General features: G+C 37.1%; 1 protein-coding gene across 1 annotated transcript in view; it reads left to right on the top strand.

The window, feature by feature from the left end:
* Positions 1-17269, top strand: part of LRP1B (LDL receptor related protein 1B) — a 1456161-nt gene that overhangs the window by 1246689 nt on the left and 192203 nt on the right. Inside the window, exons 60-61 of the mRNA XM_008695867.2 lie at positions 12208-12396; positions 13232-13380. Of these exons, the coding sequence (XP_008694089.2) occupies positions 12208-12396; positions 13232-13380 (338 nt within the window). The remainder of the gene's footprint in view (positions 1-12207; positions 12397-13231; positions 13381-17269) is intronic.

Genomic DNA, 17269 nt, shown 5'->3' on the forward strand with positions numbered 1-17269 from the left:
TTGGTGTATATTATTTTTCTAGAAGGATGTCAGGAGAACATGTTAGTATCAGGGTCTCTCAGACTAGAGGATTACTAAGCATCTTGATCCTCTCTTGTGAAGACAGATGGTGTTTTAGTCAAGCTCAAATGTTTGCACCATACTGCCTAAGGAATGCGTGTCATTGATGGTATTTGATTAGGGACGAGATAAGTGAGATTTAAAAAAAAATAGGAAATATTTACTGAATCGAGTTCTGGGTTATCCTGCCTTTACTTCTTTGCCATGTTCTAAATGCTAGAATGCAGACTTCTGTGGAATGCATCACCCAGGCTCTGTCATCTTCTGACTTCCGGTTGAATTGTATCCATGGGATGGCCAGGAAATTAGATGGTGGATGAAGGAAGACGTTGGAATATTTATTTCCTTTCCCTCAGGCCCAACCACAGTGGTCTGGCATTGGCCGAGCTCCTCCACTGAATGATCACTGCTCTTATTGTGTGGTTCCTTTCCCTTAGCTGTAGCTTTCGCCAGGTTCTGATAACAGGCAGAGGAAAAAATAATCCATCATCAGTCCATTGACCATGCCCACACCTCCGTAATAATTCATTTATTAAAATCTTTTATCATTTAAAAATGTATTTTCTGTTTACTACAGGAAACCTGCCTGACACAAAAGAGATTGGAAGAGATTAAAAACAATTTAAAAAGTTAGAATAATTTTGCAGTATTTCAGGTATAAAGGAATATGAACCTTTACTTAGGAAAATGGCACCAAGAATAAGACAATGGGAGTCTTAACATACATTAAAAAAGAAAAAGTTAACAAAATTTCACCTTTTGTTTGATATTCCTTGTTTACTTTAAATTTTTAGATTAAATTTCCAAACCTAATCAGCCATATAGTGACAACCATTTGGGTATTTTCTTCCAAACAATACACAAATTCTTTATACTCAAAAAAAGAAAAAAATAGTAATGCTCAAGTTACTCTGTAATTTTGATTTATTCATAATAATAATTACTGAATTGGTGGTTGTGTTCTATGAACTTTGTTTTACTTTAGAAAATATTGCTAAAGTTTTTATAGTAATTTTAAAATAATAAATTACAGGGATCACTGCCTATAAAGTAATATTTTAAAATCACGCTTAATTCTTAAAGAAAATCTTGGAAGAGATATAAGGAAAACGAGAGAGAGAGAGAGAGAGAGCACCTCTAGTGAAATTTCTATTTTAACCCACCAAAGTCATGCTGAATCTGCCATTATCCCAATATTATATCTTACCCATAGCACCGATTACCACATTTTAACTCTATGAAAGATGGACACTGAGTAATTGGTACATTTTGTTAAGTATTTAAACTAGGTAAGTTGAAATACAAAATTAGAATGATATTATCCAGGAATACACTTGTTTTTTTTTTTTTTTAATGATTTTTTATTATATTATGTTAGTCACCATACAGTACATCCCCGGTTTCCGATGCAAGGCTCGATGATTCATTAGTTGTGTATAACACCCAGTGCACCATGCAATACGTGCCCTCCTTACCACCCATCACCGGTCTATCCCATTCCCCCACCCCCCTCCCCTCTGAAGTCCTCAGTTTGTTTCTCATAGTCCATAGTCTCTCATGTTTCATTCCCCCTTCTGATTACCCCCCCTTTCTTTATCCCTTTCTTCCCCTACCAATCATCCTAGTTCTTATGTTCCATAGATGAGAGAAATCATATGATAGTTGTCTTTCTCTGCTTGACTTATTTCACTTAGCATTATCTCCTCCAGTGCTGTCCATGTTGTAGCAAATGTTGAGAACTCGTTCTTTCTGATAGCTGAGTAATATTCCATTGTATAAATGGACCACAACTTCTTAATCCAGTCAACTGTTGAAGGGCATCTCGGCTCCTTCCACAATTTAGCTATTGTGGACATTGCTGCTATAAACATTGGGGTGCATATGGCCCTTCTCTTCACTATGTCTGTATCTTTGGGGTAAATACCCAGTAGTGCAATGGCTGGATCATAGGGTAGCTCAATTTTTAACTTTTTAAGGGACCTCCACACTGTTTTCCAGAGTGGCTGTACCAACTTGCATTCCCACCAACAATGTAGGAGGGATCCCCTTTCTCCACATCCTCTCCAACAATTGCTGTTTCTTGCCTTGTCTATTTTTGCCATTCTAACTGGCGTAAGGTGGTATCTTAGTGTGGTTTTGATTTGAATTTCCTTGATGGCTAATGATTTTGAACATTTTTTCATGTGTCTGTTAGCCATTTGTATGTCTTCATTGGAAAAGTGTCTGTTCATATCTTCTGCCCATTTTTTGATTTGTTTATTTGTTTCTCGTGTATTGAGTTTGAGAAGTTCTTTGTAGATCTTGGATACCAGTCCTTTATCTGTAGTGTCATTTGCAAATATATTCTCCCATTCCGTGGGCTGCCTCTTAGTTTTTCTGACTGTTTCCTTGGATGTGCAGAAACTTTTAATCTTGATGAAGTCCCATAAATTCATTTTATCTTTTGTTTCTCTTGCCTTTGGGGATGTGTCATGAAAAAGGTTGCTTTGGCCGATGTCGTAGAGGTTGCTGCCTATGTTCTCCTCTAGAATTTTGATGGATTCCTGTCTCACATCGAGGTCTTTCATCCATTTGGAGTTTATTTTTGTGTATGGTGTGAGAGAGTGGTCAAGTTTCATTCTTTTGCATGTAGCTGTCCAATTTTCCCAGCACCATTTATTGAAGAGACTGTCTTTTTCCCACCGGATGTTTTTTCCTGCTTTATCAAATATTAGTTGCCCAAAGAGCCGAGGGTCCATTTCTGGGCTCTCTATTCTGTTCCATTGGTCTATGTGTCTGTTTTTGTGCCAGTACCATGCTGTCTTTGTGATCACAGCTTTGTAGTACAGCTCGAAATCCGGCATTGTGATGCCCCCAGCTTTGTTTTTCCTTTTCAACAGTTCCTTGGAGATTCGGGGCCTTTTCTGTTTCCATACAAATTTAAGGACTATTTGTTCCAGTTCTTTGAAAAATGTCCTCGGTATTTTGATCGGGATAGCATTGAAAGTGTAGATTGCTCTGGGTAGCATGGACATTTTAACTATGTTAATTCTTCCAATCCATGAGCATGGAATATCTTTCCATCTTTTTATGTCTTCCTCAATGTCTTTCAAGAGTGATTTATAGTTTCTAGAATATAGGTCCTTTACGTCTCTGGTTAAGTTAATTCCAAGGTAACGTATGGTTTTTGGTGCTATTGTAAATGGGATGGATTCCCTAATTTCTCTTTCTTCGGTCTCGTTATTCGTGTATAGAAATGCAACTGATTTCTGAGCATTGATTTTGTATCCCGCCACGTTACTGAATTGCTCTATAACTTCTAATAGTTTGGGAGTGGCTTCTTTTGGGTTTTCCATATAGAGTATCATGTCATCTGCAAAGAGAGACATTTTGACTTCTTCTTTGCCAATTTGAATACCTTTGATCCCTTTTTGTCGTCTGATTGCTGTTGCAAGGACTTCTAGTACTATGTTGAATAATAGTGGCGAGAGTGGGCATCCTTGTCGAGTTCCTGATCTTAAGGGAAAGGCTTCCAGCTTTTCCCCATTGAGAATAATATTTGCAGTAGGCTTTTCATAGATGGCTTTTATGAGATTGAGAAATGTACCTTCTATTCCTACACTCTGAAGGGTTTTAATCAGGAAAGGATGCTGTATTTTGTCAAATGCTTTTTCGGCATCGATTGAGAGGATCATATGGTTCCTGAGTCTTTTCTTGTTGATATGATGTATCACGCTGATTGATTTGCGAATATTGAACCACGCTTGCATCCCAGGTATGAATCCCACTTGATCGTGATGGATAATCCTTTTAATGTACTGTTGGATTCTATTAGCAAGTATCTTGTTGAGGATTTTGGCGTCCATATTCATTAGGGAAATCGGTCTGTAATTCTCCTTTTTGAGGGGGTCTTTGCCTGGTTTGGGGATCAAGGTAATATTGGCCTCATAGAATGAGTTTGGTAGCTTTCCTTCTGTTTCTATTTTTTGAAATAGCTTTAGGAGAATAGGTATTATTTCTTCTTTGAATGTTTGGTAGAATTCCCCAGGAAAACCGTCCGGGCCTGGAGTTTTGTTATTTGGAAGGTTGTTTATCACTGACTCAATTTCTTCATAATTAATTGGCCTGTTTAAGGAATCAATTTCTTCCGGTTTCAATCTTGGTAGTTTATAGGTTTCCAGGAAGGATTCCATCTCTTCCAGATTGCTTAGTTTATTGGCATATAGCTGTTGATAAAAATTTCTAATAATCCTTCCAATTTCAATGGTGTTCGTCGTGACCTCTCCTTTTTCATTCATAATTTTAATAATCTGGGTCCTTTCTCTTTTCTTTTGGATAAGTCTTGCCAGTGGTCTGTCAATTTTATTGATTCTCTCAAAGAACCAGCTTCTAGTCCTGTTGATCTGCTCTACTGTACTTCTGGTTTCTGCTTGATTGATTTCAGCTCTAATTTTGGTCAACTGCTTCCTCGTGCGTGGATTAGGCCTGTCCCTCTGTTGCTGTTCCAGCTTCTTGAGGTGAGAATATAAAAACTGCATTTTAGATTTTTCTATTCTTTTGAGTGAGGCTTGGATGGCTATGTATTTCCCCCTTAGGACTGCCTTTGCAGTATCCCATAGGTTTTGGACTGTTGTATTTTCATTCTCATTGGTCTCCATAAATTGTTTAATTTGATTTTTGATTTCCTGGTTTATCGAGTCATTCCTGAGCAGGATGGTTCTTAGTCTCCAAGTGTTTGAGTTTCTTCCAAATTTTTCCTTGTGGTTGAGTTCCAATTTCAGAGCGTTGTGGTCTGAGAATATGCAGGGGATAATTTCAATCTTTTGGTATCGGTTGAGACCTGTTTTGTGTCCCAGAACATGGTCTATTCTTGAGAATGTTCCATGGGCATTAGAATAGAATGAGTATTCTTTGGTTCTGGGGTGTAGTGTTCTATATATATCTATGAGGTCCAACTCGTCGAGTATGGCATTCAAAGCCTTTGATTCTTTGCTTAGTTTTTGCCAGGGTGTTCTGTCTATTTCTGAGAGTGGAGTGTTGAGGTCCCCTACTATTAATGTATTTTTATTTATATGTCTCTTTATTCTGGTTAAGAGTTGGCTTGTGTATCTTGCTGCTCCCCTGTTGGGGGCATATATATTTATAATTGTCATATCCACTTGTTGAATACTTCCCTTAAGAATAATATAGTGCCCTTCTGCATCTCTAACTATAGTCTGTAGTTTAAAATCCAATTTATCTGATATGAGAATTGCTACCCCAGCTTTCTTTTGAGGTCCATTTGCGTGAAAGATGGTACTCCATCCCCTTACTCTCAGTCTGAATGCATCTTTGGGTTCGAAATGAGTCTCTTGTAGACAGCAAATGGATGGGTCATTTCTTTTTATCCAATCTGCAACCCTGTGGCGTTTTATGGGATGGTTCAAACCATTTACATTAAGACTGATTACTGAGAGATATGATTTTAATGTTGCCATGTTGCCAGTAAAGTCTTTGTTTGTATTGGCTGTGACTTTCTGTTCTGTATCACTCTTGGGGCCTTTTTACTTTTATAGAACCCCCCGTAATATCTCCTGTAGGGCTGGTTTCGTGGTTACAAAATTGGTTAGTGACTGGCGATTCTGAAATGTCTTTATTTCTCCATCAATTCTGAATGACAGCCTTGCTGGATAAAGGATCCTTGGCTGCATGTTTTTCTCTGAAAGAGCTTTAAATATGCTCCCCCAACCCTTTCTCTCATTCCAGGTCTGTGTAGACAGGTCTGACGTAATTCTGATGCTTTTGCCTTGGTACGTGAGAAATTTCTTTGCCCTGGCCGCTTTCAATACTGTATCCTTGCATCTAATATTTGCGAATTGCACTATGACGTGACGTGGCGTAGGTTTGTCGTGGTTGAGCTTGGGAGGGGTCCTCTCTGCCTCTTGGACACGAATGTTTGTTTCCCTTGCTAGATTAGGGAAGTTTTCAGCTACAATTTGTTCAAATATCTCTTCTAGACCTCTGTTTTTCTCCACCCCCTCGGGGATGCCGATGATTCTAACATTGGATCGTTTCATTGAGTCAGTAATCTCCCGTAACCTACATTCGTGGGCGTGGATTTTTTTAAGACCATCTTCTATTTTCATTTTTTCCTCTATTAACCCATCCTCCAATTCACTAACCCGTTCCTCTGCTTCTGCGACCCTGGCCGTCAGAGCCTCTAGTTTTGCCTGCATTTGGCTCATAGAATTTTTAATTTCTGTCAGATTCGCTCTCATTTCTGTCCTTAGGGATTCTATATTCTCAGTAACCCTTTTCGTTAATAGTTTTTTCAATTCTACTCATCATTTTGACCATCGTTACTCTGAATTCCATTTCTGATAATTTGGTTACATCCATATCCATTATTTCTGTGGCAGAGGCCACAGACTCACTGTCTTTTCTTTGCTGGGGGGGGCTTCTCCTTCTTGTCATTCTGATGAAGAGAGGTTGCGGGGTTTCCAGAGCCCAAATTATTGACTGGGTCCCAGGCCGTGCCCCTTGTTTTATAGGGATCTTAGGGATGTGGGCTGCTTCTTTAAAGATTTTATTTATTTATTTATGTGGCAGCCACCCAGCGAGAGAGGGAACAGAAGCAGGGGAGTGGGAGAGGAAGAAGCAGGCTCCCAGCGGAGGAGCCCGATGAGGGACTCCTTTCCAGAACACCGGGATCACGCCCTAAGCCGAAGGCAGGCACTCAATGACTGCGCCACCCAGGCGCCCGGGTTGTGGGCTTCTTGATTTTTCAGCCTGCCTTCTGTGTTCTGGGGGAGGGGCCTGCCGCGCTGATACTCAGGCAGCCCTGTTTGGATAGAGTCTCCGTGTCCCCTGCGAGGGGGGATGGGGATGGGCACTCCCTGAGCCGGTATTTCCAGGCTTTTGTTCTCTGGCGGCTTTCCCTGGCGGTTTGCTGTGCCTCTTCTGAGAGTCAGAGCAGCAGCGGCCGAATTTCAGCCTCTGTCACAGAACAGAGGGATTGCGGCCCGTTCTCTACTAATGTTCTGGCCACTTTAACTCTGTTTCTGTTGGTGCTATTCAACCCTGCAGCGTCCCGGGATGTGCGCCCCACACCCGGCGTCCCAGCCCTCACTTCCAGGGCCGGCGCGTCTCTGTCCTTTGTGTTTCTAACGCCGCCAGCTGCCCCGCGCGCTCCGGAAGCTTCCGGTCTCGTCTGGATCCAGTGAGCGCACCGGGATTCCGGTGTTCCGCGAGATGCCTGGTGGCGCGCGCACCCGGCTCCCGGTCTCAGTCTGCTGTTTTGCGGGTGCCGACCGCGAGCCTGCCCGCTCCCCCGTGCAAGGGGCTACCACTTCCCGGCACCCGAACGCGGCGGCTCCCTCCCCCTTCCGTTTATCTTCCGAAATCTGTGCACAGTTTCATGGCTCCCCGCTTCGTACCTCAATACTCAGCGCTGGAGATGTCCATTTGTAGAGATCCAGATGCATCATCCTGCGTCTCAGGCTGGTTCCGTGGTTGTTTAGGCTGCTCTGGTACCTATCCAGCTCGACTCGGGGGACCGGCTGAAAACGGTGTCTCCTACTCCTCCGCCATCTTAACTCCTCAGGAATACACTTGTTTAACATGATGAATGCTATAAAAAAATCAATAATCAAAAGTATTGTAATAGAATAACTCTGTGAGACAATGGTTAAGCCAAAAGCATATTCTGGATTGCCACCTTTTCTATTTGTCGTAATTACTAGGAATGTTAATAGGATAGCATCCAACTTGACTAAAAAGGAAAACCTCCACAAGGGGTATTTCTTTGATGTATTTTTTTGCCAAATACCAACTTCTTTATTCTGATAGATTTGGTCTATAAGATAAAAATTAGGAGCCTAGTACTTGAGTGAAATGCTGGAAATAGTAAAATAAATAATGCTGTTATCCAGAATAGAGACTTAACTGCAGAAAGCAGCTTTAAAATATATAATAAATACCTATTAAACTACAGCCCACACAATCGTTCTGTTTTTTCTTTTTTTATGTCTACTGAATACCTGTAAATGAAATGTGCCTTATTTTTTACATTTCTCTTTTAATTAAGGAAGTGCAGTCTTATATATGATAATCGATCATATTATTTTTTTCTTAAAAAGGATAACTATTATTATTTTGAGAAAACATTGACTACTTTTTCCATAAACACAGTCGCATCTCAGTGAATTTGTTAAATGTTTTTCTCATGCCATCACATTCCATGTTTATGTTTATAGGGACTTTATTATTATATACTTATTATGAATTATATATGAATATACATATATAATTATATGTATAATAGATATATTACAAATGTATACATATGTAATATATGAATGCATGTATACATATAAACAGACATATTTACGAAGTAAAAATAAGAAAATAAATAGGGAGACAACCAAAAATAAGCAATTTTATTTTTCTCATTCTGAATCAGGAAAGTTTCTTATACCAAAATATATGATGATTTGGCTCAGAACATCTATTTAGGGGCGCCTGGGTGGCTCAGTTGTTAAGCGTCTGCCTTTGGCCCGGGGCGTGATCCCAGAATCATGGGATCGAGTCCCACATCAGGCTCCTCCGCTGGGAGCCTGCTTCTTCCTCTCCTACTCCCCCTGCTTGTGTTCCTTCTTTCGCTGGCTGCCTCTCTCTCTGTCAAATAAATAAATAAAATCTTAAAAAAAAAAAAGAACATCTCATTTAGCCTCCATGTGGGCTGAATTCTTCATCTGTTGATGGAAAAGCAAACATGGCGTTCATTTATTTATACTTATCATTTAGCAGTTAATATATGGCTTTTTTTTTCACAGAAGCTTAAGCAAATAGTCGAATAACTTGTTGGAGAGGATTAAGTCCTCAAGAAAAAATAAGGAGTACTGCCGAGTTGTGAGCTAAACTCCTAGAAAGGCAATATAAAAAGATTTTGTTTGTTTTGCTTTCTTTTGTTTGGCTTGATTTTCATTGGCTTTGTTTGTGGTATTAAGTGAATTTTTCACCATCTCTTAGAGAATAGATTGTTGGAACTATTATAGTGTTAGATATGTGGAACTGGATTTCCCCTTGTTAACATAAGTTGGGGTTTTTACTTTGTTTTCCATAGAAGAAATACTCTGGTGGTTGTATGTGATGGTGTTTGGAATTTAAACATGTTTGCCAAATGAGCACTCCTGGGAGGGGCTTATAAAGCTAAGAGTGACAGTCCAGTTCTTTACACCAATATCAAACAAGGGATTAAATCAAACAGATGGTCACTTTGGGCAAATGGACGAATTTTCTTCACCTTGACCTTTTCTACATTTTCTGTACTTTCCACTCTGTGCCATCTTTCTTCTAGAGTAAGAGTTCACCTTTCTGATCTCCATTAATTTATATTGATTATCTGATAGAGATTTTTCTGGTGGGTAGTCACTACAAGCTTAGAGATAGCAAACTTGTCCAGTACTTAAATTGCCCCATGTCTGAAAATATAATGTAATTCAATCAAGTAATTAAATAAACTGACTTTCAGGGTGCCTGGGTGGCTCAGTCAGTTAAGCATCTGACTCTTGGTTTCATCTCAGGGAATGCTCTCAGGGTCCTGGAATGAAGCCCAGAGTCAGGCTCCATGCTCAGTGTAGAGTCTACTTGTCCCTCTCCCTCCCCTTCTGCCCCACCCACTTTCACATGGAGCATATGAAATCAGTCTTATTGCTTTATATACTTGTATTATTTTGCTAAGGCTGCCATACAAAGTACCACAAGCTGGGTGGCTTAAACAAAAGTTTATTTTCTCACAACTATAGAGGCTGCAAGTCCAAGACCAAGGTGGTGGCAAGTGTGGTTTCTCCTGAGGCCTCTCTCCTTGGCTTGTAGATGGCTGTCTTCTTGCTATGTCTTCACATGACCTTTTCTCTGTATATGTACTTTCCTGGTGTCTCTGCTTCTCTCTTCTTATAAGGACACTGGTCATATTGGATTAGGACCCCACTCTTATCTGTCTCCAAATACAGTTATCCTGGGGGCTAGGGTTTCAGCATACAAATTTAGAAGAGGAGGAAACAATTCAGTCTATAACAGTACTTTAGCCTACGAGGCTGGCTTTCTTGAAAGCAGTGCTATTAGGTAAAATGGCAAAGAACTCAGCCATCAGAGTCTGATTTAGATTTAAATACCAATACCTGCATTTACTAGTGTTTAATCCCCCTCTTTGGTCAAGATACTTAAATTTTCCAGATCTTAGCTTTCTTATCTGTCCACTACTATGCAATAGAATGATGCATATTCAATAAAATAAGGTGTATAAAGTAGATATCCTACTGCAGGGTTTCATAACCTCAGAACTATTAATATTTCGGCCTGATCATTCTTTGTTGTGGGGCCAGAATTGCTTCCCCCCACCTATTGAAAATCACTGCCAACTTTCTGGTACCAGAATACTTAACAAATGTCAGCTGAATAATTTAAAAGACTATGCAACGTTAGAGATGTTAATAGGCAAATTCATACAATAACTCCACTTTTTGTGTATAAATTAATTGAATCTCTGGTGAACTGAGATTTTTTAAAATGATGATTAACTTTTTGAGTCCATATTTAATAATCTAATTATTTCTTCTGCATCTAAGGAAATCCGAATTGAATCTTTCTGGGAGTTTCAACTTTTTCTGCCAATTTTCATTTTATTTTGAAGATTTCCAAACATACGCATATGTTGAAAGACTGTTTCAATCACCCATCACCAAGATTCACCTGGTTGTTAACATTTTGCCACATTTGTTTTATCTTTCTGGAATGAATTTATACAGCCAAAAAGGGAAAGTGGGAATAGTTTGTGTAATACCTCAGATATGATTCATTCTGGTACAGTATCCTCTTCATCTTTCTATCCAATTCCGCTTGTCATTCTTGCAATAGGCTCCATGTCTATAGGAGTACACAGATTATTCAGTTTGAGTACTTGCCTCAAAAGTGTACACATATGGATATTTTTTTTTTGAGTACTTCCTTCATAGGCATAATATCTGTTCTGAGATGGATTTCTGGCTAGACCCTACATTGATAGTAGTCAGTGGTTTAAAGTGTCACCTATTTGCTTTTATTTCTACTTTCTCTGTGTCATGGTAAATTCTCTGATCACAGTTGACCCAGCTGAATAAAAATATCAAATTGCATTTGAAATTTTGATAGTTTGTCATTACTCCTGAATGAGGAATATGCCAAACATTAATTCTCAGTATTGAAAATCCAATTTATAAAAAAGTACTTATTCCTGGACTTACAGTACTTTTTTTTCATTAATGAACAGTTTCTCAGAATTTCTAAAAGTAGATCTGGAAATAAATATGGAGAAACATTGTAATGCTCATGCAAATAAGGAATTTCCATTTTCTTTATTGATAGCTTTTAAAACTTTTTTTGAAGAAAACTCTATCACATTTTAAAGTTACTTAACCTTAAATCACCAAAAAAAATTATCATATCTCATGTGCCTGATAGGACCCTGGAATCTCTTGAATGAAAAATTCACATTTGTGATGCTCAATCTATTTATACTTAAGCCTAGTCCTATAATGAAAATATAATTATGAAATAATTTTAACCTTCAACTAAACAGTTTTATGACTGTTAAATCTGCCTAATACATTGTTGTCTGTCACACTTATTTTCCTCCATCCCTATCCCAGCTCATCTTGCATTAAAAATACTCATAAAATCTCAGTGACTAAAATAGTTTATAGTAGTCTTATAGTCACTCTATCTCCAGGTAGATAAACATTTCGTCCTGGATATATAATTTAATCAATTTGGAAATGGGAGAAAACAGTCAGTGACCTGTAGATGTAAGGCTTTAAGTTGGGAGCAACTGCATGGATATATATACTTTTTTTTTTTTTTTTAATATTGGATGGTATTTGTTTCTGGTGAAACAGCCATTACTCGTGAGCAGGATTGCATTCACTTCTTCCCAGTGGTCGAATCAGGCAAACTCTCAGCAAAGTAAACTCCTGCGCCAGATCCTGCATTCTCTTAACCGGTAATAAAGAACCTTGCTGGCCTGACAGGTTGTCACAGCAATTATTCACATGAAGTTCTGTAGCAGTTGTATCTGTCAGCCCATGTAGTATTGAATATTTTAACTGGCAGTCTTCCAAGACTGAACATTAATCTTACCATCTCCTATTACAGTCCCTAATCAAGATATTCCAGGGGTGATTGCACTAACATTGTTTGAAGACTACATCTACTGGACTGATGGGAAAACCAAGTCACTCAGCCGTGCCCATAAAACCTCTGGAGCAGACAGACTCTCACTGATTAACTCATGGCATGCCATCACAGATATCCAGGTGTATCATTCTTATAGACAACCCGATGGTAATTATTCTTTCCATGATTTCCATAAGCGCATCAACATCTTTTAGTAGCATTCCATTTTTGTTTCCTCCATGGTAAAGCGTAAATTTTTTTGAGAAAGAGTACCAGCTTTCGTTATTTAGCATGACTGTATGGGATGAATTCAGCTGATTTCAAGTATGTCTCTTAAGAAATATGATTAGAAGCTCAATAATAGTACAGAGAATTATTAATTTGTTGAAATATTAAGTTGAAATGACAGTAAATGTAGTTAGAGAAGTAGAGAATGCATTCTTGAAATTATTTCTTTACAACATAGTTATAGGATCCTTACTTTCTGGAATGCTGTGAAAGGAATTATGTTTAAGTATCTCTGGGGCTCTAAAAATGAGAAACATATCAAGCTTTTTAAACATATGTCTAGTAGGAATTCTATCAGGCCTTATGGAATAAAAGTTCAATTATTTTGCTTTAAACACTATTTGGCTTACAAAACAAAGCCACTACACTATTAGTTGTAGATCATTGTTTCATTGTTTTATTTTGCATTTATATTTCTAAACATATGTATGTCTTCATCCAAAATGCTTCTAGTCTATATTTTTCTGATGGACAATTTTTTTCTACTAAAATGTTTGTTTTTGTGGAACTACATCCTCAAAATTATTTATTGGTAAAATGAATGCCATTGGGCAATGAATAGAATTTACAACAAAATACAATTAAATTTATGACCTTGATGACTTCTTGATTACAAGGTTCTACAAGTTAAATGAAGTTTAAATGCCCTGTCTCTAATCCCATATTATATTTTGGTCTTGATTTTTCTGTTTTGCTGTTTCTTTCTCATCTGTAGTCTCCAAACATCTCTGTATGATAAATAATGGCGGTTGCAGTCATCTGTGCCTTTTAGCCCCTGGAAAGACTCATACCTGTGCGTGTCCCACCAACTTCTATCTTGCAGCTGACAATAGGACTTGCTTATCCAACTGCACCGCCAGTCAGGTGAGTGGAGGTCTAGAAAGCATTTCGTGAGATGTATCATCAAGCTGTTATAAAGGTTTTGCCTGTATTTTGTTTATTGGCTTAAGCCATTTTGAAACGTCATTTTTTGGTTGTTTAGCATAGCATGATGACCATTCCATACATCATATAGAGGGTCATAGAGTAAGGGAAAAACGATGTGTATCTTGAGAATGAGACCTTAAGAAATAGGAGATACAAGTAGAGGCCAAAAAGAAAAACAAAAACAACCCTGAAAGTGATATGGAAAAGAAGAATTGGAGAAAAATAATTTTCTGGATTTTTTTTATTGAAAAATTATATGATCTAAATAGTTTCCTTCTAAAAACCTCTTTTTATTCAACAAGTAATTATCTCTAGTAAAGATATTAAAATGCATACTCAATGAAAGTTAGTTACATGGACTTGATATAACTACTTCCGAATTTTGGATAATAGTCATATGACATTATAAGATTTGATTTTTTTATATTTGAGTCACTCTGTTATGTAGGATAAAATTGTCAAAGAAACTACGATTTGTTTTGAAAATAACTAAAATTGGTTCTTAGAATTCTGTGTTTTGAATCTGCTGGTTTCCACTTCTAGCAGTGACTTCCTGGCAAAACACTGAATTCCTCTTTGAGTGTGCATATTTTCAGAATGGAGCAGAGAATACTAGCTCACTCAGCTTCTCAAGTTTTCACTATGAGTATCACCATTAAAGTACAATGCAAAACATCAAACTGCTTTGAGGTAGCCAGTATGTGTAGTGGTTAAGGACACAGACTCCGAAGCCACTGGGACTGTAACTCTGACTCTGCTAGAAATTGGCTGAATAATCTTGGGTTTGTTACTTACCCTTGTGATGCCTCAGTTTTCTCATCTTTTCAATGGAAATGCTAATATTTTCAGGCCATTATTATGGAGATTAAATGGGAGAAGTTTCCGGCACATAGTAAATGTTATTATTGCCCTCCTCCTGGAGTGCGACTAGAACACACTTAAGGATACGTGTGCAATTAGTGTGAGCTGCCATCGGTATTCTGATGTGTAATTGGAAGAACAGGCCACAGTTTCTTCTTTCTTTACAAACTGTATTGTTTTAATTATAACCCCCCAAGTATTTGTGTAAACAAAATACATTATCTTTAGAGAACTAGAAATTTAAGTCACTATGAGAGGCCAGAAAAGCAACCTAATTATTCCTAGAGAAAAAATTTAAGGGAGAAATTTCAGGTTCTTAAAATTTTTTAAATATAATTCCTGTTAGTACTGTTTAGTTTAGACAAATTTCCAGTTTAAACTCGAGGTTATTCTGAAATAACCTCGGTCCCTTGCAGGGGGGTGTAGGGGGTGGGGTCCAAGAGTCCCTCTGTTGGTGCCTAACACTGTGGCCTTAGATGACTTAGTAGAAGTGATGATGCCTGCCTAAGCCACATACAGTGTGGAGAGCCTCAGTAGACAACCAGAAATAGAGCAAAGCCAAAGACTGCTTGACACACAGATGAACATCTCAAAACATCAGCCCTCCTGTAATCATAAAGGGAATAAAACATTTCAAATTATTATATAAGAAAACCTATAATTATGTTTATTCAATGCCAAAAAAAATCAGATCAATTAAATGAATACGTAAATCAACCCAGAAAAGTATTATTCATATAATTATACTGTCTCCCAATTTGGTATCATTGATGATATGATTAAAATATATATAACTTTTAAATACCCCAAGAGTGTTTTTACATGTTTTTTTTTTAATTTAAAAAATTCAACAATAGCAAGACAGAACACTAACAATAACAGCACAAATTGTGGATCAGATATCTTTGTTGTCAGCAATACTTCCTGAAAAAAAGTGTTCTCACTTCCTTTGTTTCATTTTTATGAAAAAGTTAATGAAGAACAGTTAATGCAATCCATTAGTGGTTATCCCAGTAAGGCTTAGGGTTTATGCAGCCATTTACTGCTGATTTTTTTTTCCTGATGTAGTGAGAGAAAAAAACCTATCTCTCTACGCTTCTTGGAGAAAAGTCAGTTCGTAGAAACACAATTTTCAGTGAGGTTTGAAATTGAAATGAAGCAAATAATCCAAGTATTTCAGAATCATACCATTTAGCATTCTGATAAAAATGTTACATTTTAAATTTATCTTACTACAGGATTTTTTATATTTTAACATCTTATGAGTGCAACCAAAGATATATCCCCTGAATAGCATTGATTTTTAGAAAAATAACATAGGAAAATCACACCAGTAAGAATTCTACTAGAATTGAAAATGAACATGAGTATCTGGTAAAAATCAAGATTAAATCCAATTATTATAGCACTTACTACTTCAAATATTAAATTTAAATCATTTTTATTTTCCAATAAAAAGTAAATTTAAAAATAGCCTTACATAGTTTTTAAATGGAGACTTTTTCTATCGCAAGTAAACCTCACTTGTGTATGCAGGATTTTCATTTTACATTTGTATCCGTTTTAATAGACATGTATTTAGTAGTTTCTTTATAGCTTCTTCTTGTGGGTAATAATTGCAGTTTGCAATTTATTTTATGAAGATATTAGTCTTGGAGAACATTTACCATGAAGAATGCTTTATATTTATCATTTATCTTTTTTAAGTTACTGTATTTAAGTATGAAAAAAATGAAGCCCAGACACAAAATAGAAGAAATTTTCCTTTGAGAGTAATGAATAAAATATTGATTAGCATAAAAAGTAACATAATAAGTATATTTTACCCTGGCCTTCTCTTAGCTCAAAACCTTTTTATGTTCTTATTAAAAATGAAATGGCAAGCACAATCGTCATGTCATATATAATTCCAACAGTTGGTGTTTATTTAAATCAGGCATATGTAGTGAGTTTTAAAATATGCATTTTAGATATTTTTCAAATCTTGATTGGGAAGGCTTTGAATATACTCAGGAGACATGAAATCCTCTTGCTAATGTACTTTGATATACTGTAATGACTGGAAATGTTTAATGTTCAGGGCAATTGCTTTCAGAGTTAGCCTTATATCCCCAGACAGTCACTATCTATAAAGGTAATATTTTTCCTGTGGTAATTTATAAAAACCACCACAGATGACATGACCACAGGCTAAGCAAGTAGGGGAAAATCAGAGGAACAGTCAGATCTTCCCTTGGATTCACAGTGCTCTATTCCCTCCCATATTAATGCTGGGGGGAGGGGGGGAACCTCGCACTGTTATTTAGAAAATAATGTAGATCTGCCTTGAATCAACTTCATGGTATCCAGAGAGATTCAGCAAAAGCTAGCATCAAATTTTCTCTTACTTAAAGAAAGTAAGAGTACTTTAAATGAACAAATCTTTAGCTTGGTAATCCATTTCATTAGACAAAATTGAACCTAGACTGTATTTTTCTATGTTACCGATCTGTCTGGCATATAGAATGTTAAGTAAATGTCACCTTGCTTTCAGGTCCTCACATGGGAATTACAACAGAAACGGTTCAAAAAGAAAACTAATGAATTTTAGAAAATTATCAAACATTTTCAATTCCAGATGAATTTTGTGATATATGCTTTTCACTGAATTTCTGTTGAAATAAAGAAGAAAACAATGTGATAGTGCTAGAAGAAACTTACTAAACTTTATTGCTTGGTTTTAATATTTTAAAGTAAATTTTTAATGGCAACTATTTTAGATGTCTATACTCTCTATTTGTAAAGTGTGATTTTCTTTAGTTTCTTTTATTTTGTAGAGAATAAGCTTAAAACTGAAAAGGGTTGTTTTGTGGTCTGGGATCACTAAGGAGTAAATGTACTGAGTTTTCTTGGTCTTTGTACATTTGGCCAATAGTGAAGTTTAGTAGGAACAATAATTCTGTGCTCTGTTTCAGGAGAAGAATTT

This window comes from Ursus maritimus, unplaced genomic scaffold (assembly GCF_017311325.1).
Source record: "Ursus maritimus isolate PB19 unplaced genomic scaffold, ASM1731132v1 scaffold_1, whole genome shotgun sequence".
Lineage (NCBI taxonomy): Eukaryota > Metazoa > Chordata > Mammalia > Carnivora > Ursidae > Ursus > Ursus maritimus.